This window comes from Phodopus roborovskii, unplaced genomic scaffold, assembly GCF_943737965.1.
Source record: "Phodopus roborovskii unplaced genomic scaffold, PHOROB, whole genome shotgun sequence".
In the NCBI taxonomy this organism is placed as follows: domain Eukaryota; kingdom Metazoa; phylum Chordata; class Mammalia; order Rodentia; family Cricetidae; genus Phodopus; species Phodopus roborovskii.
Window position 1 is genome coordinate 2,087,629 of NW_026126469.1, and position 22,648 is coordinate 2,110,276.

Sequence of the window (22,648 nt, forward strand, 5' to 3'; positions counted from 1 at the left end):
AAGGTCTTGGAGAGATCAGGAGGAACAGGAACATACCTAAACATAATAAAAGCAATATAAAGTAAACCAACAGCCAACATCAAACTGAATGGAGAGAAGCTTAAGGCAATTCCTCTAAAATCAGGAACAAGACAAGGTTGCCCTCTCTCTCCATATCTCTTCAATATTGTACTTGAAGTTCTAGCTAAAGCAATAAGACAACAAATGGAGATCAAGAGGGTCACAAATTGGAAAGGATGAAGTCAAAATGTCACTATATATGATAGTTTACATAAGTGACCCAAAGGGAACTCCTATGGCTGATAAACACCTTCAGCAAAGTGGCAGGATACAACATTAACTCAGAAAAAATCAGTATCCCTATATACAGACAAGAAAGGGGTTGAGAAAGAAATCACAGAAACACCACTTTTTACAATAGCCACAAACAACATAAAGTATCTTGGTGTAACACTTACTAAACAAGTGAAAGACCTATATGGCAAGAACTTTATGTCTTTAAAGAAAGAAATTAAAGAAGATACCAGAAAATGGAAAGATCCCCCATGCTCTTGGATAGGTAGGATAAACATAGTAAAAATGGCAATCTTGCCAAAAGCAACCTACAGATCAATGCAATCCTGTTACAAGTATGTTTCCCCCTCCCCCATCCCCCACTATGCCGGTCTGGTCCCACTGCCAAGCCAACCCAAAATAACACAACACAGAGACGCTGTATTAGATATAATTCTGTTGACCAGCTACTAGTTTCTTATAGGCTAGATCTGTCTTAAATATTAACCCATTTCTATTAATCTAAGTACTTCCATGTGGTCTTCTCTTACCAGAGAGAGGGTCTGGCGTTCTTCTCTCTCTGTCTTCCATCTTGACTCTCCTCCCTACTATTTCATCTCTCCTCCTAGTCTTGCTTTCCTATTGGCCAACAGTGCTTTATTTATTAACCAATATGAGAAACATATTTACAGAATGACATCTTCCATCATTTCCTCTTTTCTGTCTAAAATAAAAAGAAGGGTTTTAACCTTAGCATAGCAAAATATATCACACAACAGTTATCAAATAAGAATCACAGTTAACAATATTTAGTCTATTAACATTTAGCAAGATTTAAAGAAAATAGTCTATCATCTATCCTATCTTTGTGAGTCTAAAGTCTTATATGTAACTTATCTTTAATCCTAAAAATATATAATCATAACTATTGGTCTTCAACTCCCTCAAAGACCACAGAAGGATAATATATAAACTTTAGAAATGACAGAGACAACTCGCCTGGTCAGTTACCGGAAGTTCTTCTGTAATGTTCCATCTTCAGTCTATAAGCCATAGTGTGTCTGGCAGACTTCTCAGCAAAGCAGGAAACTTTAAACTGTACACCTGTATTGGCACTTTGTCGGTCACTTTCTCTGTGTCCTGCAGGATGTCTGGCAGACTCTTCTATGAAGCAGGAACCCTGCAGCACTGTCCATCTTGTATCAGCAGTCACTTTCCTGTGGATCCTGATGTCCAGTTTATACAGCATAAAGTCAAAAAGTCCAGACAAGAGCAGTATCTTGCCCAAATGGCTAGTCTTGCCATATTGGAGGCAAACCCCATAACGAATTTCTTTGATGTCCATCTTCCTTTCTGACAAAGGTGGTGTTGCCAGGAGAAGTTATGCCTCACAGTCAAGAATGCCTATTCATCTCAAATACATCTCTGTATATCTAGAAAACCTAACTCACCTAACAAAATTTTGACTATTATAGGTAACTATCTATAATCTGTACTAAATTATACATTACATTTTAAAATGAGCTATATAAACATAATACCTAAACAAGAGGAGAAATACACATATCACAAAATTGACCTTAAATTTGCATCAATAAATGAAAATCCATTCTAAAGCAAAATATTCATATCTATACATACCACAATCCCCTTTTTACCTTTAAAGAGATTGGTTGTGGTCATTAACAACCATTTATAACCAATGCCATTTAAATGAAACCAAACATTTATAGACAATATTTGGGAATTTGGGCGTTGTTCTTTCCAAACTGCTTCCTGCTGGTAGGGGGCACTGTCATGGGAATCCTAAGAAGACACAGAAATCCTGGCAGTAGTAGTCTGCAAGGCTGCCTTGGCCCAGGGACAATGCTTCAGGGGGTCTTGCTTGATCAAACCATGTTAGTCTGGAAGGAATCCACAGCTTTTCATTTTCTGTGGAAACAAAAATAGAAATCCTTTTCCCCAGTAACTTGTCCTTGGACTTAAATTTTGAAGTCAAAGCATTTTAAAAATATATAATTGAATTAATGCTGCTAGCATTTCTTCTAACAGTTGTTATTTCCTCAGCAGTCAAATGATACAAAGACAATATAATGCCATACAGTATCCAGATTCTCTCTGTGTTTTCCATCTTTACATGGCTTTTTTATTACTCTATTTCTTCTACTTCTATTTTTTCATTTTTTGAGACATAGTTTCTCTGTGTAACTTTTATCTGTCCCGGAATTAACTCTGTATACTGAGATGTGCTAGCCTCTGCCTCCCAAGTGCTGGAATAAAGGTGTGTGCTACCACACCCAGCTGCTCTCTTTTATTATTCTTTTTAAACCATTTTATCCTGTTTCTCTTTCTCTCCCAAGCCTACATATATTTTATAACACACTGTAAACCTTTAGAGGTTTTTCTTAATCTGAATCTGTCTTTACTGTAAATCTTTATCTTTTTTTTGGCCACGAGTCTTTTATCTGATAAACAACAACATTGCTAAAATGAAAGTCATAGCTGTGTTAGGGATGGTCTCTCCTCTCTCCAAGATGGTGGTGGGTACTTTTACCCCCAGAACTGAGAGCTGTACTCACTGCCTTGGTCTATGCTGCCATCCAGCAGCATGTTGCCGCCTTGGAGATGTGGTCACTGCCATCGCCAGCTCTCGTACACTCTTGTTAGCAGAGCTCTTTAAAAGCCTTGAGGTTTTTTTTGTTTTGTTTTGTTTTTGTTTTTGTTTTTTAAAACCAGAACATGCAACAGCTGCCCTCTTGGGTTTAGGTGTTGTCCCTTCATGGAATCCACGTCTGAATCTTTGACAGACAATCTTTAGGTGCCTCATACGCCCAGTCCCGGTAGTGTTTCACCTCTTAGCCTTGGCACTCCAGTTATACTTTCTCTTGTGCTTGGCAGGGTAACCACATTTGCTACAGGTACTTTCTCTTGCACTTGGCAGGGTAGCCACATTTGCTACGGGTGGGCGTCTGAAGGTGGTAGGCCTTGGAGCCACAGCGGCAGCACAAAGTGTGCATCTTATTGCAAGGCTTTCCAAAGGATGACATTCCTTCCGTCATCTTGCTTCTGCTGTGAGCCCAGCTAGCTCAGTGGATAGAGCATGAGATTCTTAATCTCAGGGTCGTGGGTTCGTGCCCCATGTTTGGCGTCATTATGTTATGAGTATGTTTCCCCCACCACCACCACCAGTCTGGTCCCACCACTGAGCCAGCCCCAAATAACACACAGAGACGCTGTATTAGATATAATCCTGTTGGCCAGTTACTAGTTTCTTATCGGCTAGATCTGTCTTAAATATTAACCCATTTCTATTAATCTAAGTACTTCCATGTGGTCTTATCTTACTGGAGAGAGGGTCTGACGTTCTTCTTTCTCTGTCCTCCATCATGACTCTCCTCCCTACTATTTCCTCTCTCCTCCTAGTCTCCTAGTTCCACCTATCTTGCTTTCCTGTTGGCCAACAGTGTTTTATTCATTAACCAATATGAGAAACATATTTACAGAATGACATCTCCCATCAAAATCCCAGCACAATTCTTCACTGATCTTGAAAGGTTAATACTCAACTTTATATGGAAAAACAAAAGACTGAGGATAGCCAAAACAACCCTGTACAATAAAGGAATTTCAGGAGGCATCACCATCCCTATAGTCCTGAAAACAGCTTCATATTAGCACAAAAATAGATAAGTAGACCAATGGAATCCAATCGAAAATCCTGATATTAACTCACACACCTACGAACACCTGAGTTTAACAAAACAGCTAAAATTATACAATGGAAGGAGGAAAGCATCTTCAACAAATGGTGCCAGCACAACTGGATGATGGTGTGTAAAAGACTGCAGATAGACCCATGTCTATCGCCATGCACAAAACTTAACTCCAAATGGATCAAAAACCTCAACATAAATCCAGCTACACTGAACCTCTTAGAAGAGAAAGTCCAAGGTACCCTTGTGTTCAATTTGTTAACTGGTACAGCAGACCGCTTCCTGAACATAACTCCAGTAGTAAAGACACTGGGGATGACAATTAATAAATGGGACCTCCTCAAACTGAGAAGCTTCTGTAAGACAAAGGACACAGTTGACAAGACCAAACAGCAGCCCACGACTGGGAAAAGATTTTCACCAACCTCACATCTGACAGAGGGCTGATCTCCAAAATATACAAAGAACTCAAGAAACTAGTCACCAAAACAACAAATAAACCTATTAAAAAGTGGGGTACAGAACTGAATAGAGAATTCTCAATAGAGGAACGCAAAATGGCTCAAAGACACTTAGAAAGTGCTCAACATTCTTGACTATCAGGGAAATGCAAATCAAAAACTGTGAGATAACATCTTACTCCTGCCAGAATGGCTAAAATTAGAAACACCAATGATAGCTTGTGCTGAAGAGGATGTGGAGAAAGGGGGACACTCCCCCACTGCTGATTGGAGTGCAAACTTGTACAGCCATTTTGGAGATCAATATAGTGGTTCCTCAGGAAAATGAGAATCAGTCTACCACAGGACCTGGCAATTCTACTCTTAGGCATATATCCAATTGATCCACATGCACACAACAAAGACTATGTTCATAGCATCATTATTTGTAATAGGAAGAACCTGGAAACAACCTGGATGCCCCTCAACTGAAGAATGGATAAAGAAGATGTGGCACATTTATACAATGAAATACTGTTTAGAGGAGAAATCAATGGACTCTTGAAATTCACAGGCAAATGGATGGAACTTGAAACCATCCTGAATGAGGTAACCCAGTCACAAAAAGTCACTCATATATGGATTTTAGACCTAGAGAAAAAGATCACCAGCCTATAATTCACACCGCCAGAGAAACTAGGATACAAGGAGGAACCTAAGAGATTCATACAAGGTCCCTCACAGAAAGGGAAAGAACAAGATCTCCTGAGCATATTGGGGGGGGGGGCAGTGAGTGGAGAGGGAGTTAGGAAAAAGAGAAGGGGAGGAGAGGAGAACATGTAGGACCAGGAATATTGAGTCAGGGGATGAATAGATGCAAACAAAATAAAGAGATACCATAATAGAGGGGGCCATTATAGGTTTGAAGAGAAAACTGACTCTAGAGAAATGTCCAGAGACCTACAAGGATGACTCCAACAACAATCTGAGGAACAGTGGAAAGGCTACCAAAAATGTTCTTCCATGATAATGAGATTGATAACTAACTTATATGCCACCATAGAGTTCTCTTTTAGTAGCTGATGGAAATAGAAACAGACATCCACAGCTAAACACTGATCGGAACTGGAATCCAGATGCAGAGAGGAAGGAGTGATAAGAAAAGGGGTCAAGACCAGGCTACAGAAACCCAGAGTCAGCTGACCTGAACAAGTGGGAGCTCCTGGACTCCCCCAGACCAATAGCTGTGAAACCAACATGGGATCAACTTAGACTCCCTGAATGTGGGTCTCAGTTAAAAGGCCTGGGCAGTCTAAGGGACCTCTGGCAGTGGAACCAGGATGTATCCCTGGTGCACGAAATGACTTTGTGAGCACATTCCCCATGGGAAGATACTCCCTTAGCCTAGAGGGAGGAGGGAGGGCCTAGACCCTACAGATTTTGATGATCTTTCCTGGAAGGCATCACCCTCTCTGTGGAGTGGGAGGAGAATGGAGGGGGAGTCAGGGGGCATGAGAGGGAGGGAAGGAGAGGGTAGTGGGATTGGTATGTAAAACAAGAAAATATATATATATATATAATATATATTACATACGTATATAATATATATAATAAACTATATATGATTTAACCACAAAAAAAAAAAAAAAAGATTTATGTAGATCAACGGATCTACAGTTCAGCCAGGAGGTGAGGTTGGGGATCAGCAAGCACCAGGGACCTGCCAATGTCTAATTCCTGGCCTCTTTCTTTTCAACATTGAATTTTATTTTTAGACATGGGTTCCAGAAATTGAATTCAGGTCTTCCTGCTTGCTAGGCAAGCACTCTGTTGATTGAGCCACCCTCCCTGCAGAGTCTTGCTTCCTTTGCATTTACAAAGTTTCCATAGCTATGACTTCATGATCCATGCTTTTAAGTGACAGTCCTAAGTAACATATTTCTCCAGGAGAGGTATAATGGAAAATGGCACAGTAATACTAAAGCACATACTCTTGCCCTGGGATTCTGTGACTGGCCACCCTCTACCTCTTTCTTAACTTTCAGGTAGGCCCACAATACTTCCCTCTCCACTGTCTTCTGGATTCACAGCTTGAAGATCAAATGCTGCCTTCTAGTGTCACAGATGGGTACCTTGAGCTTTTCATTCCAGAGCAGAGGAGGACAGAGCCCAATCACAAGGATTTGTTTACCCTTCATCCTTCCAAAGCTTGTCTTCATGAAGACAAACTTCATTTCGAGATAATCCTCCCAATCAGAAGCATCCATTTAAAAAAATGGTAAACACACTGCACATAGGATTTCAAAGACTCTAAAAGTTGTGAAAGCAGAAAGTTGCATTCTCTACTAGTACACTCAAGGCTCAACAACTCCGATGGAAAAGGGGGCCTGTGAATTAACACATGAGCTGTGCAGTAGTGGAAGCAGGTTACGGTCAGGATCCCTGTCAATAGTCATCACTTCCTCATGTGTCCAAAACATTTCAGAACTTTCCTTTCAGGCTATCTTAGCATAAGGATCCTCCTGGCTTAGGTAAAAAATAAGATCCAGGAAGTACTTAATAAAATCTTTATCTGTTTTTAATGTGTTTGTTGTTTTTGTGCATTCACGTGGTGTGTAGATGAGCATGCTTGTGTGCACACTCAAGGGCAAGAGGAGGACATCAGGTGCCATGCTGTCATTCTCTACATTACTTCCTCAAGACAGAGTCTCCCATCAAACATAGAGCTGGTTGACATCCAGGACACTAGTGTTCCTCCATGCCCAGCTTTTGATGTGGGTACTTGGGACTCTAACTTGGGTCCTTATGCTTGCACAACAAGCACTCTTACCCATCAAGTCACCTTCATAGCCTCTTTTTAAATTATTCAAACTTCTTATTAACATTTCAAGTTGACTATAGCATCTTTATTTTTTGAGAATTTCATATCTGAGTACTATATTTGCATTATTTCCCCTCCCTTCCCTTTCTCCGAGTCCTCCCACTTCCCCATACCTCTGCTCAAAGCCATGCCTCTTATCTTTAATTATGACTGTGACATGACACACATAAACTTATAAACACAACTTCCTGAGTTCATTTAGTGTTGCTCACATGTACGTGTATGTAGGTCTGAACACTTGGAATTGAATCACCCATCAGGATTCATTCCTGGAGAAGACTGACTGCCACTCTCTCAAAAAGTCGTTAGTTGCCCACAGGTCTTCATCTAGGGATGGGGGCCTTGTGAGATCTCCCCCAATACATTGTCATATCAACTGGTGTTGCCATTTACAGGTGTTTTTCAGGGAGGAGGCTTTCAAGTCAATTCCAACGAAATCCTTACAGATCCTCTATCCAAAGTGTATAATGTCTTCAGCAAGAAGGTCTTACCTTCAATTTCTAGAAGGGCCATGGCAATGGATCATATTGTTTTGGGTGCTCTAGGACAATCCCTGAACTCAAAAGTAGCTTTTTGATGTCTGGCACTAGGGTTTTTCTTTCTAGTCTATGGCTTTGGGGTGGGGCACTGTCACTCCCCAAGTACCATAACTTCATATACATATATACATGTATATATAATTGTAAGTAAATATAATTCCCTATGGCTTTTTCAAATATCCTTAGGGTTATTTATCCCTTTTCCCTTCTTCTTACATTGCAAGTCTCTCCATCCCCTCCTCCTCAGCTACAACTCTCCACCCACCTATCCTATTTCATAGCACTTGTGTCCTGTTCTGATACACTCTTGAGTGCCTTCTCTCCTTGACCAACAGTCCCCTTTTACTTTCCTGGTATCTATAGTTACTTTAGGTTATACACACATATCTAAAAGTTTGGAGCAATGATCCAAATAAGAGTGAATATGTGCTGTCTGTCTTTTTAGATCAGCATCATCCCATTCAGTAAAAGGTTTTTTATTCCATTTTTATGTTCAGCCAAATACTTTTTTTCTAGTTTCTTACACCTTTCTATTATTAGTCTCTACTTACATTCAAAATGGAAGCACTGTCTGGGTGTTCCCTTCTGGCTAGACAAAAGGAAGGCAAAAAAAGCTTATATATAACAACTCATTTGAAGTCGTTTCTTCTCCTAAGGACAGGAAACCCTGTGACAATTTACAGTTTTCAACTCTAATTGACTTATTAGGAGGCAGAAAAGTTTAGAACATATGGAAAGAAAAAAAAAAAAAAGAAACTTCTGTATATTGAGTATCAGCTCTGCTAGACACTGAGGGAAGCTGGATTTTGTTTGTTTTGTTTTTCTTAAATATGTGGGTTATCTTCTTGAACAAAACTTACAGACTGATAGCTAATGATAATATGATGAGCATCCTGCTGAGATACTTAATGATAAGGGACTGCCACCTTAGCTGCCATCTGTAGGTAACTCAGGAGAGCCTCTGAAGACCACCTCCATCCAGCGCAACAGGAAGGTAACACAATCAATCCACTGTCACTAAATAGCAAAGTGCTGCTTGCACATGTTGGCAGCATTCTCTCCCTTACTGTCACCAGACTTGGACCCCAAACATTTTCCCACTTATACTATCAAGAACTGTATCTGTTTTAAAGAAACATCTGGAAATTTAAATTTAAAAAACAACAACAAATGTTTCTGTTTCATTTTGTTTTTAAGCCTAAAACTTGTTATGTAGTCCAGCCTGGCCTCAAACTCATAGAAACCCTCCTATCTCTGTTTCCCAGAGTGCTGGGATAAAGGAGCATATAACCAGGCCTGGCTCAGGTTTAATTTTAAGTAAAAGAATATAGTGCTCTCTCCTGAATGAAAAGCAAATAGGAGAAAGCAAAGGCTAGTGCAGAGTAGTGTGCAATGACAATGATAGAGAAGGCTAGCAGACCTCAGTGACTATGAATGGATTACAATGAAAGCCAGCTGCTGAAGACAGAAGATTAAGATGTTAATATTCTTAAGACCAGTTAGCTGCATTCAAAGAGAAGACAGGGTTTTTTTTTTTTTTTTCTTATTTTCATGTCAAATTTTGCATTAATGCAAAATAGCTTTAAATATTTATGCTACCACAAAAGTGTAAGGATGACTGCACACATTACAGGCATTTGTTGTTTAAGATGGACATCCAAAGACACAGCAATACTACAATGAAGACTCTCTAGAAGTGCATTAGATGGTGGGTTAAGAGATCTTGATGCATCCGTAGTTGATCAGGAAGTTTGCTTTTTTGTTTTATGGAATCTCCCAGTGCTAAAAATCACAGCAGATAAATACTACCTGTCAGAATAAATAGAGACATACTGTGGCAGTCCCCTTCACTACCACCACTTCAGAGACTCTAAAACTAAAGTAACTATTTGAAAGGCCTGTTATAAGATTTGACATCATGAATCATGAATTATAGAGATATGGAAACCTTCTTTTGTGTTTTCTTCCTTTATTTGTTTGTTTGTTTTTAGAGATGGTGTTTCCCTGTGTAACAGTCCTGGCTGTCCTGAAACTCCCTTTGCAGACCAGGCTGCAAACTTACTGAAATCTGCCTGCCAAGTGCTGGGTTTAAAGGTATGTGCCACCACTGCCTGGCAAAAGGGAAAAAAATCAATAAAAGTATTTATATCAGTTATAATCCTCCTATCTCAGGTTTCTAAGAGCTGAGGTTACAGGTATGTTCCATCACAATAGAAAGTCATTTTAATTACTTGAATTTTTGTGGGGTTTCCTACATGCCTTTGATTGAAGATTAACTTCCCCAAAGTACTTATTTGCTATTTGAATATTGTACTAACCAAACAAACAGAAGTATATTAATATCTTGAATATAATGATTAACTTCAGACACACGAACAAATACACATAGCAGTGACTGTACTTGATTCTTGTGTAGAATTAATATAATCTTACACTGAAAATTCAATAGTAATGATAATGATAAAAAATTTGATAGTAATTCTATTAGGGAAATCAGTTTATCTTAGCTACTAATATTTTCAAATACCATTATTAATACATCATAAGAAAGAGCTAACATATAAGACTTAAGCTGAAAAACTGACTGCAATATATTCTAATCTTGGGCAGTGTGATGGGTAATTCTAATAACAGTATCTAAAACTAGCAAAAAAAACAAGCCTCTGGGCTCACTCTTGAGCAACTATCTACTTTAGATGAAGCAGAGCTTATGAGGCATTTTCTTAAATGAGGTATATTATTGTTATAATAATATAGTACAATGTATTAACATGTAAGGGAAGACCCCCCCCCACATGTGAACTATATTTGGGGGCAGGGTGGGAGGAGATAGCCCACATTAGGGAGGACCCTTTGCCTGCTTGCCTTCCTGTCTTGCTGGTGAGATCTACTGACCTTGAGTTCATCCATGCTCTTGCTAGCATTGCTACAGCTGCTGCAGCTGATAATGGAACTCAATTTCTTGGGCCATTGTTTTAGTCACTATTCTATTATAAAACAAAAGCATTTAATCGGGGGCTTACCAACAGTTTTAGAGTGTTAATTCATGATCATCATGGCAGAAAGCACACAGGCATGGTGCTGGAGCAGTAGCTGAGAGCTTTACATCCTGATCTGCAGGCAGCAGAGAGGGGAGGAGGGAATGAGGAAGGGAGGGAAGGAAGGAGAGAAAAAAAGAGACAGAGAGAGAGAGAGGGAAAGAGAGAGACTTGATGTGGGCTTTTGAAACCACAAATCCTCAATGACACACTTCCTCCAACAAGGCCACACCTATTAATCCTCCTAATCCTTCTCAAACAGTTCCAGTCCCTGGTGACTAAGCATTCAAATACATGAGCCTATGGAGCCATTCTCAAAGTACTACAGCAATCCAAAGTGGACTGAGGAACAGTAGCCCTCCCAGCAATCTTCCAGCCTGTCAACATCAGACTGAGACTTCTGAGATATGTTTCATGGACTAGCCAGACTATAGCTTGTAATAAATCTTACACAGATATAGAAACATAGACAGATAGACAGACTGCCAGACATATAGACAGATTCATTCTATCACTTCTGTTTCTCTAGAAAACCCTGACCAATACAGACTTTGGTACCCAAAGTGGGGCCTTTACTTGAGCAGATTAACACGTGTCCTGGTACACAGTATACAGACATTGATCTAGCAAATGTTCTTTTTCTACATACATGTTCATAAGGACCACCAGAAACAATCTGCTGTCATTGGCAACGCCAACAGTATACCTTTTACAGTTTTACCTCAAGAATATATTAACTCTCCAGCTGTGTTATAACTTAGTTCAAAGGGATCTTGATCATCTGTCTCCTCCACATAATATCCTATTGTTCAACTATACTGATGACATTTTGCTGATTGAACCAAGTGAGCAGGAGGTAGCAACCACTTTTGGCTCATTGGTAACACACACATATCAATGTGAAATAAATCCAACCAAACTTCAAGGGCCTCAGTGCAATTCTTAGTTCAGTGGTATAGAAAATGCAGATATTCCTTCTAAGATGAAGGAAAAGACACTTCACTCAGCATCTGCCTCCACCATGACAGAAGCACATCCCTCATTTGTGTGTATCACTCTGGTCCATAATCCAAGTGATAGGAAAGCTGTCAGTTGGAATAGAGCCTGGAATAGGAGAAGGCTCTTCTTTGACAGATCCAGGCTGTTCTACCATTGGACAATATAACCCTACAGCACTGATGATACTTGAGGTATCAGTGGCAAGGACGCTGTTTGGAGATAGTGGCAGGTACCCATAGATAATCAGTGAAAAGACCTTTGGAATTTTGGAGCATGTCTCTACCACCATCTGTAGCAAACCAGTCTCCATTTGAGAAAGTGCTCTTGGATTGCTAGAAACTGGATGTTGACTATGGGGCACCAAGTTACCCTACCACCTGAGCTACCCATTATGAGCTAGGTGTTATCCAACACGCCATATCATGAAGTACAGCATGCACAGCATTATCAAATGGAAGCGGCATATATGTGATCAGGACAGAGCAGGTCCTGAAGACACAAGCAAGTTACAGGAAGAAGTGCCTCAATGCCTCTGGTTTCTACTCCCATTACAATGCTATCTGCTGCCAACTATGCACCAGTAGCCCTCATGGGTTGTGTCCTATGAGCTGTTGTCTGGGGAAGAAAAGACTAGGGTTTACAGATGGTTCTATGTGTTACACAAATACTACCCAGAAGTGGACAGCTGCAGTATTATAAACCCCTCTCTGGGACAACCCTGGAAGATACCAGCAAAGGGAAATCTTCACAGTGGGCAGAACTTCTGGCAGTATACGTGGTTATACACTTCATTTGGAAGGAGAAATGGCCAGATGTAACTATTCACTGATTCATGGCCTGTAGCCTACAGACTGGCTGGATGGTCAGGGGCTTGGAAAGAGTGTAATAGGATAATTGGTGAGAAAGACATCTAGGGATGAAGTATATAGGCATATCTCTCCAAATGGGTAAAGGAGTGAAGATTCTTGTGTCCCATGTAAATGCCCACCAAAAAGTGACTCAGCTGAGAAGTTCAATAATTAAGTAGATAGGATAACCCATTCTATGGATAGTCAGCCTCTTTCCCCAGCCATCCCTGTTATTGCCCAATGGGGACCACAAGCAAAGTGGTCAAGGTGACACAGATGAGGGTTATGCATGGGCTCAACAACATGGAGTTTCAAGGCTGACCTGGTTACCACTGCTAAGTTCCAGATTTGCCAACAACAGAGATCAGCATACTGACTATATTGAACTTTCTTTGTGGACAGGACAATGCTTTGCCCTTACTGGAGTAGATATATATTCTGGTTATAGATTTGCCCTTTCCATACATAATGCTTCTCCCAATACTACCTATGGATTTACAGACTGCTTTATCCTTTGTCATGGTATTCCACACAGCATTGCTTCTGACTAAGGAACTTACTTCATAACCAAACTAGTGTGACAGAGGATCAATGCTCATGAAATCCACTGGTCTTAACAGGTTCCCCGGGATCCTGAAGCAGCTGTCCTGATAGAATGATGGAATGGCCTTTTAAAGACACAGTTACAGCACCACCTAGTAACAGTCACCTGGAGGCTGAGGCAGGGTTCTCCAGAAGTATATGGCTTAAACCAGTGTCCAGTGTATAGTATGGTTGTTCTCATAGCCAGGATTCACAGGTTCAGGAATCAAGGAGTGGATCACTAGCACCCCTAACTATCCCCTAGGAAAATTTTTGCTTCCTGTTCCCACAACCGTAAGTTCTGCTGACCTAGAATTTTTGGTTCCAGAAGTGGTGTGATGGTTTGAATATAAATGGCCCCCTAGACTCATATATTTGGATGTTCAGTCATTAGGGAGTGGCACTGTTTGAGAAGGAGTAGGAAATTGGCCTTATTGGAGAAAGTGTGTCACTGGGGGTGGGCTTTGAGGTTTCAAAAGCCCAAGCCAAGCCCAGTGGTTCTCTCTTCCTACTCCCTGTGGATCCAGATGTAGAACTCTCAGCTCCTTCTCCAGTACCATGTCTTTCTGCATTATGCCATGTTGCCCCTCCATGATGATGATGGACAAAACCTCTGAAATTGTAAACAAGACCAATGAAATGTTTTCCTTTCTAATTGCCATGGTCATGGTGTCTCTTTATAGCAACAGAACACTAACACAGGACTCTTCCAGGATAAGTGGGCTGGAGAACGATAGAAAGGAAAATAACAGGGTACAAGTTATCTGATGGGGGTATTTGAAAAGGGGGCTTTGGGAGGTAAGGGTAAAAGAGGTAAAATAGAGAAAAAGGAAGAAAGAGAGTAAAATAACAATAAAGATATTTGATAAAGACATAAGCAATCATACTATTAGCTATTTACCTAAAACAACAACAACAAAAAAAACCCTATAATACACTTAATTCTATGTATAAATAACACTTCTCATCTGGGCTAACAATGCTCCCTTTAAAGGCCACCTAACAAAAATTAGATATAAGAATCATTGAGACTCCCAAAACATACAGTCTGTGGTTATTGCCTCCAGAAGATGAGTTCTTATTGCTGAAGACACCATGCACTTCAGAAATAGGACCCAGAGGCCACTGAGTCCTTGACTTGAAAGCTTCCTGCTGGAGGCATGGTAGCAGAAGGTACCATGCAAACTTCCAAATGAGGGAGTCATCACAGGGTCTTACTTGGGCTAGACCCTGTGAACCATGGTAGTGATGAGCATGGCATGATAACCCTAAGGATGCAGTCCTTGTCCACATAAAAGCCCATTGTCCTAGAGGTAATTCCCAACTGGCAACATTCCTAAACAGTGCAATAAGGAATAGCATTTATGTAGCACAAAGTCAAATTTGTTCAAAACCTGTTTTTATATCACTGATATAGCAAAATTAAAAGTGGGATATCTTAATATAGGCTTTTATAAACAGGCTCATAATAAACTTATATTTAAAGAGCCACATTATGAGTGTTATGAGGAAGGGGCAGAGTCTTCATTAAATGCTGTACTTGGCCTTTATTATCTATCTAAGTGATCAAAGTTCATCAGGTGCAGGTTTTCCTGTGTGTTTGAGGTCCTTTAAACTCCCTTTACACTCCATCTATCCCATACTCTTCATGTCCAGTTCGTGAAAACACCCAAACATCTCCAGCTGGCGATTGTTACAGGAAGGTCATATTCTTGTGGGGTCTTACCAATCAATGATCTTTGTTCTCTGTTTCAATCTTTTAAGCTTCCATGGAAGATATTCCCATACACCAACCACACAGCTGAATGAAACACCATCTCAACCATATCTATTACACAACTTGACAAAATACTTAAAATTTTATAATAATGTTTTACTTTAATATAACAAGAATATGCAAGTCAGTCTTGGTGACACACACCTTCAATCCCAGCACTCAGAAGAAATTCCCTTTGAGTCCTGGCCCACACATCACCAGTTAATTACTCCAATCAACTTAGTGAGATTCTTTGTGACTCAATTCCATACCAAACTGGAAGAGATCTCAGGAATACTTCATCAGTCTCTTACTTTTGCAGAAAATGAGTGTGGAGGAATATCCATGATCCAGTTCTTTACTCACGAATCTCATATCACAACTTTATCTATTGTGAGTACACACTTTCAGCACACAATCTATCACAATTTTTTCCAGTATACTTTCCATAGCTTTGGGCTTAACCATCTTCAACACTTACCATATTTAAGTAATCAAAGCTGCATGCTCAATCATTACAAAATCCGTGAAGGTAAATAAAAGAATGGTGAGGAGATTTCTATTTAAGATTCAGAATTCAGAAATGTAAATACTTATTGCTGATCTTTGAGTGCCTGGTTTATGCCCTCAAGAAGGTAGGAAGCCTTTTTTGAAAAGAAACTACCAGGAAACAAAGGTCAATGGAACAAGGAAATTTAGTAAAGTTTAAAAGGCAGTATACAGAAAATAGGCTGTATAATTCCCAACAAAACTTTTTGTAAAGACACACCTGTACTTTTGAAGAACTGGCTGTGTAGGGGAAAAGGCCAGGCAAAGAAACACACCCTGAACAGAGCCAAAGAAACAAATTTTAGCCCTGCAACCAGAACCAAAGAAATACACCCTGACCCAGAAGCCAGTGCCAAAGAAACACACTTTGGCCCTAGAATCAGTCAGTGAAAAAAATAAGCCCTGGCCCTAAAATTAGAACCAAAAGGCTAAAAAGGACCAGTGAAAGAAACACACTTTGGCCCTGAAGCCAGAGCCAAATATGCCCAGACCCAGAGCAGGAGATCTAGCCAATCTGATCTCAGGTATTGAAATCTGACCAATCCCCACCCTGGAAATCTTCTGCCTGGAAAAAAAGCCACTCCTAAGAAGCCCTATAAAAGGCAGAGGCAGTCACTCTTCTGGATTCTTCCCTCCCAATAAATCTCTTGAAAGAGGTTTGGGTGAGACCTTCCTTTGCAGACAACCAGGGTGGAGTAGAGCAGAGGTGTTACCTTTGGGGAACTGGAGCTGAACTGTAACAACTTTGCTGGAGGAACCCTTTCCTGAGTGGAACCCATACACTGGAGAAGCCTTTTCCTGGAGCAAGGCTAAGCTGCTATGCTTACTGTGACCTGTGGTATTCCTTGGTCCCCTATGGCTAAGCAAGATCTCCGTTGAGTGATGACCCCCTGAATGCCCTGGTCCTCATTTGGTCCTCCCAGAATCCATGGAACGCCCAAGACTGCAGTGGCCTTTTCCTCCTCCCCTCTCATTCTTGGGAACAGTGTCATTCATACTCTCTCATTCCCTCTTGAGATGACTCTGAGAAAACCTCCAGAGAGGAAAAGGGGTTAAAAAAAAAAAAAAAAGGCAGCATTCAGTTCCATATTGGACTATCAGTGATCCACTGCCAGAGGTATCAAACTGCCTCTTATGTTTTTGAAGGTCTGTCTGAAGTTGTCAGATCTTATCTGATCTGGCCGATGTTGACAGTAGGAGGAAAGAATAGGGGAGGGACAAGTATTTTAGAATTTGAATTAGGTGTTACAGGGATAAGTAGTTCTTTTTTTGGCAACCTGCTGGTGAGCAGTCTCTGGACCCCACTGTGCAAATCGTCTGGTTGAAGTATTAAATATAGGTTTAGCAATAGCAGAGAGGGGAAAATAAGAAATATTTTCCATCATCATAAATTATTTTCTTATATCTTCAGAACTTTCATGTACATAACAGTTTCTTGCACCTTCAGTGCTTACTTATGCTTTGCCGTCATCAGACAGCACTTTCTTAGACCCTCAGAACTTAAATTATCCTCAGTGCTTACTTACACTTTCACATCCTCAGACCTTTATAACAACTTTTTTGTGACTCTTATTGCAACTGGGCTGAATTCGCATCAATAGCTTTTCCTGGGTTCTCTTTAGGGATCCAATCCTGCTACATAGTGCTAAGTCTGTTTCTCTCCATGACCTCTTCATGTCTTTTTAAAACCACCTAGGTGACTCTTATATTACAAAGTTTGGCTACCAGCAAGAGGTATGCTCCTTTATGAGTACATGAAGGTGCAGCTTTAATACCTTAGTAAACAATATTTGTTATTTTTTTTTAATTCTATCATTAACCCTGCTCTTATGATTTTTGTTTTCAGGGCAGGAATTATCATACAATAGAGAAAATAGGCATGGGGGGTAAGCCCCAGAGAAAGAGATGGATTAAGGAGTAATAGGAAGCTGAATCAGCCTTTCCTCAGCCTAATGATAGAGACCTTAAGTTCCCTGAGGCTTTGAGCCTGGGTGGTTCATTTGGTAAGGTTTTGTAATTGAATGATAAGGGAAGTACTCTTAGGTTATAGAGTAGTTTTGGGTGTCCCATACCTGGGGATCTACTTAAGAGGGCAGTAAGGGAAAAGGTGTGTCAGATCATGTAGTTTGGAGGAGGAGGGAAACAGCTGGCAAACCTGAGGCCAAGTGGATGGGGGAGTTAAAACAATAGAAGCTCCCACTTTGGCTAGCAGGTCCCTTCCCAGAAAGAGGACAGGACAGGTTGGCACCATTGGAATGGGTAAGGGGAATATCCTAAAGATACAGCTAAATACTGGGGTTTGATGAGCCTAGTAAGCTTGTCCTCCTAAAACAGAGAAACAAGAGGGAGAGATGTGTCCCCAGAACTCAGGAATGAAGAAGTGAGCCTGGTGTCCAGAAGGAAGGAGACAAATTGCCCTGATACTGTCCTAACTACCTGAGGCTCCCTGTCAGAGATGGTGGTGGTCAGTCCAAGGGACCCAGGGCCTCCTCAGTCATGAAGGGTAATCTGTGCTTGATATCCTCATGACACTAGGGGCACTCAACACTCCAGTCCCCTTCTTGATGGCTCCTTGGACATTGTCTGGATGATTCTTGGACACGGTCTGAGTGGTTTACGAGGGTTCTGACAGGCCTGGGCCCAGTGACACTCCTGACCACATTTGAAACAAGGGCACAGAGGACTTTAGGAGATCAAGAAGCCTGGGTTTTGCTTTGGCCACTGAGAGACCAGTCATAGAGCTGGTTATATTCTTGCTAAAGAAGCTTTGGAAGAATGAACAAACTAGGAAGATCGCTGGTCCTAAAGGTAACGAATCCCGAGGTTCCTTTCACAACAGGAGAGGACGCCATCAACACTGCTGGCAGCTGGCCGAAGAGCCCCTTCCCACCAACCCAAGACACGCCCCTCGATGGCACACCCACCCAGCCCCGCCCCCGAAGGTACATTCCCCCCCCCCAGCCCATCCACCCAAGGCACGCCCCCGAAGGCACTTTCCCCAGCCCAAGCACCTACCGCACACCCCGTGCCCATGCACCCATGGCACGCCCCTGTGCACCCAAGCACCCACGGAACGACTCCCCACCCAAGGCGCACCCAGCTCACCCACCTACAGCACGCCCCCTCACGCACCTACAGCACGCCCCCCCACCCACTACATGCCCACCCAGCTCACGCACCAACAGCACGCCCCCACCTACGACACGCCCACCCAGCCCACGCACCCACCTGCGGCCTGGCCTGAGACGGCGACGCACTCAGCGCTCCGCCAGTGCGGCAGAGGCCTGCTCCAGGGCCGCGGGATCCCGGGAGGCAGGTAGGCGCCTGACTTCCGCCGGATTGCCACCCGCCTGAAGGTGTAGTGGCCCTCGCTGTTCATGGTGGCCTGAGGCCCCTCCCCGGAAGCCTCAGCCCACGTCCAGGCTGAGCAGCCCCCGGCGCCCACCGCAGCCCCCGCAGGCACCGCTTCCCGGACCGCTGTGCTCCGGCTCAGGCCGACATGGACAGTGACCTACGGCACAGCCAATCGCCGGAGCCCGTCGCGGTCCCGCCCGAGAGACTCGGGGAACCGGCGTCCCCCATTGGTCCAGGGGAAGGGCTCGTGCACCTGCCCGGCTCACCTGGACCGCGAAACGCTTGGCCAGCTCACCTACCTGCCACGCCCCTGGATGGCGGAAGAACAGTCCCTCTGTTTTCCGCACTCCAAGGGCCAAAAGTCGCTCAGGCTGGGGCGCTGCCCACATTCCAAGGGCCAAACATCGCTCGGGCGGGCCGTGGTACTGCGAACTTTAGGTAAGGAAACCAAGCTTTGAAACTGACTGAGGAGAGCTAGCACCGCCTAGCTGGAATTCCGCAGCTGTTTTAGGAGAACCTGATCGTCTTAACAGGAGCACTGTTGGAAGAATGAGGAAGCACAGCGCTTAGCTTAAAGGGAATGAGATTGTTTCTTCTGGAGCCTTCCTGAGTGAACGTGACCCCGGGAACACAGATTTAGGTTACTCCAAATGCCATGTTCCAACGTAGAAGCAGTCTTATAGTTTCACAGAACAAATAAAATACAAGGAAGTATAAAATACATTGGTAATTACATCAGAGAGGCAGTCACAAATAAGGTGGAGCCCCTACCCCCAAAGGCCTTGCGATACTGCCTCATGACATTCTTAGCTTTAGGGTTGGGTCGGCTGAGCCGATAGATTCCAAGGGTTTTTAATCTATTAGTCACAGGATGTTAGTTTGACACAGAGATGGGCAAGAGATGGCTATTCCCCTAGAATAAAGTTAGTCCAAGACAAGGTCATTAGCCTCTGGCCTGTAACATTCCAGTCTCTTCACAGTACTCAGATTCTAATCAGTCTCTGCAGACAAATATCTTAAGTTCTCATCCACAGAGTAAACCAGAAGTTGAACAAACATCCACGGGTTTCCAGAACAGCACAAGACCCATTTATCATGACTATTGTTAAAAATATCATAGTAATAAATTTAAGAGACTTATGAAAACTAAGCCATTTTTAATGTACAATTCTGCGGAAAAGGGACATAAGCATAGAGAAGAGGCAAAAGTAGCTGGTGTGGTGATTTGGAGCAAGACAATGGCTTTCTAAAGCTCCTTAATTGCAATAAATATTCCTCCTCTCTTCCCATAGATCAGGTCTTGCTCTTCCATCTTATTAGTTTAGGATCGTTTAGGCAGTAAGTAATTTGGCACTTCACACTACACCCCTTCTTTGATCTGGGCTGTCACATAACAGACTGCCTACACTTTTTCAGCTCTCAAGAGTTGTGAGGAAAGCTGACTTCAGCATCCAGCTAGGAGAGAGCAAGGCCTCGGGAAACCTGCTTATTTGTAGCTCATGAACTTTAGGACACTTCATACTGAAAATTAACAGTAACAACTCATTTCTTATACTGCCTTCAGGAATTTAGTGGCAATGCACTTTAGAGTTCTTTTAAATTTGTCAGGCATACACATATATATGCATATGTGCAAGTCCATAGACATACACATATAAAATATATAAACATGTATGTGAAAGAATACAAGTATGTGTGTGTGTGTGTGTGTCTGTGTGCCTGTATGTATAATCACTGCCTTGTCTGATAAGAGATTATGTTCCTAAACTATGGAAACAGGGAAGGAAAGGTGTAGTGAGGTAGTCCTTCTGTAGCACTGACCACGCCCATTGGGGGGTGGAGCGATGGGCGGAGGTGACCTGAGGAAGGAGGTCGGAGGGGGCGAGGAAGGCGCTCTCTCTTTCTGGCATGACTCGGACAGGAGAGGATCGGGTTGAATTTCCTGGTGTTCATCTGTCTAGGTTGTAAGTTATTTCTCCCTGATTAAACATCTATTCGGCCTATTTGTTTATCCTGATCCTTATTTACCGCAATATCTGGTGTCAGAAGCGGGATTTACCTGGGTTTTGCCCCCAGGCAGCAGAAGCTGCCCCCCCTCCCCCACCTTCCCCAACGGGCAGGGTTTAACCAGGTGGACTCACCACAGCTTTGGGACATTTGCCTCTTCCTTACTGCAAAGGAGATCTTTGCCACTAAAGCAGACCTGAGAAGGCACTTACTGCTTAACATTTTTTGCCCATTTCCGCACAGGACTTTGCATTCGCTCAGAGCCTCTCGGCGGCACCCGCCCGGCTTGCACGCGTTTCGTCTTGTGTTACAAGTAACTCCAAAAGTCCCCTTTTAACAAAATTCTGCTTGCCATAGTTTGTTAAGAACTTTTTACAGGAACCGGGATCAGACAAGCCTCGGCGGCTAGGTGCTATTTGGTGACACACCTCCAGGTGTAGCTACCACAAGCTGAGATATACAACTAAAAGCATCAAAGTTCCAGGACAGCAGAATTACACCTAAGGTAATTGTAACATCCTTTGCAATTTAAGCTGATATAAAATCTGAGATAAATTGTTCCATAACTATGGCAGATAATTTTACTATGTAGAACTTTAGGAACTATTTTACTTCATATGTAGAAGGGATTTTAGCAGAAGAAACTTATGACTGGACCAATATATACTTTTATGTTGTAATAGCAATGGGTTTCATCATTAACATGATATTCTTAAAGAAATGGTTTGAGATTACAGCAAACAATAAGGAACTTGTACAAACCATGGGAGACTTAGTGACAAAGATTCGAAACATTGAAAATGATGGAATTCAAAACATAGAGACAAAGATTCGAAACATTGAAAATGATAGAATTCAAAGCATAGAAAATATAGAAAGAAAGGTTCAGAATATTGAAGATGGCGTTGTCGAGCTGAAAGGTATACTTTGTTTCATGTCAGATACCTCAATAACCAGAACAGAAACAATGCAATGCATTAACAAACTAGCAGAAACAGCCCACTCCTGGTCGGAGGAAGCTACTAATAAGTTTAAAAAACTGGAACATCAGATAGAAAGACTAGATGACAGAAACTCTTCCATGTCTGAGGATAATGGCAAGCTAGCAGATAGAACATTGTTTCTGGAAGGCAGTTTACACGCCATTCAGATAATATCTAAGGATGATAAGATTAAAAACATGGAATCATTTGTAGTTGGAGAAAGTAAGAAACTGACTGATGCAATGAAGTCTCTAGAAAGTTATTTGATTCAAGAAGTTCAGACACTCAAAGAAACAATGGTGAATAGATTTCAGGCTTTAGAAGACCTTCAGTCTGATACATCAGAAGAAGAACTACAGGTAACAGGGCATGAAAAAGATTTAAAATTTTCCACACCATTTAGGGTCAGGGGAGCTTTCCCTGTATCTATTCATGAAAAGCCAGCAACGAAGAAACATCCAAAAGGTGTCGTTGCATATCAGTGGGAACCAATACGTATGAAAGATTTAAAAGGTATAAAGGAAGCAGTAGTCTCTTATGGCATGCACTCACCTTATGTGAAGCAATTAGTAGAATCATGGGCATGGAATAACAAGGTAACCCCTAAGGATTGGGATCAATTAATATCAGCTGTCCTTGAAATCTCCTCTCAAATAGAATGGAGGGCTTTATGGAGAGAGGAAGCA

General features: G+C 41.9%; 1 protein-coding gene and 1 non-coding gene across 2 annotated transcripts in view; one reads left to right on the top strand and one right to left on the bottom strand.

Moving 5' to 3' along the window:
• Positions 1–19,101, bottom strand: part of Fgd4 (FYVE, RhoGEF and PH domain containing 4) — a 204,045-nt gene extending 184,944 nt beyond the window's left edge. Inside the window, exon 1 of the mRNA XM_051190982.1 lies at positions 18,847–19,101. Coding sequence (XP_051046939.1) covers positions 18,847–18,997 — 151 coding nt within the window. The 5' untranslated portion in view covers positions 18,998–19,101. The remainder of the gene's footprint in view (positions 1–18,846) is intronic.
• Trnak-cuu (transfer RNA lysine (anticodon CUU)) lies at positions 3,349–3,421 on the top strand. The gene has a single exon. It is a non-coding gene; the product is annotated as a tRNA-Lys (tRNA).
• Positions 19,102–22,648: the final 3,547 nt, after the last annotated feature.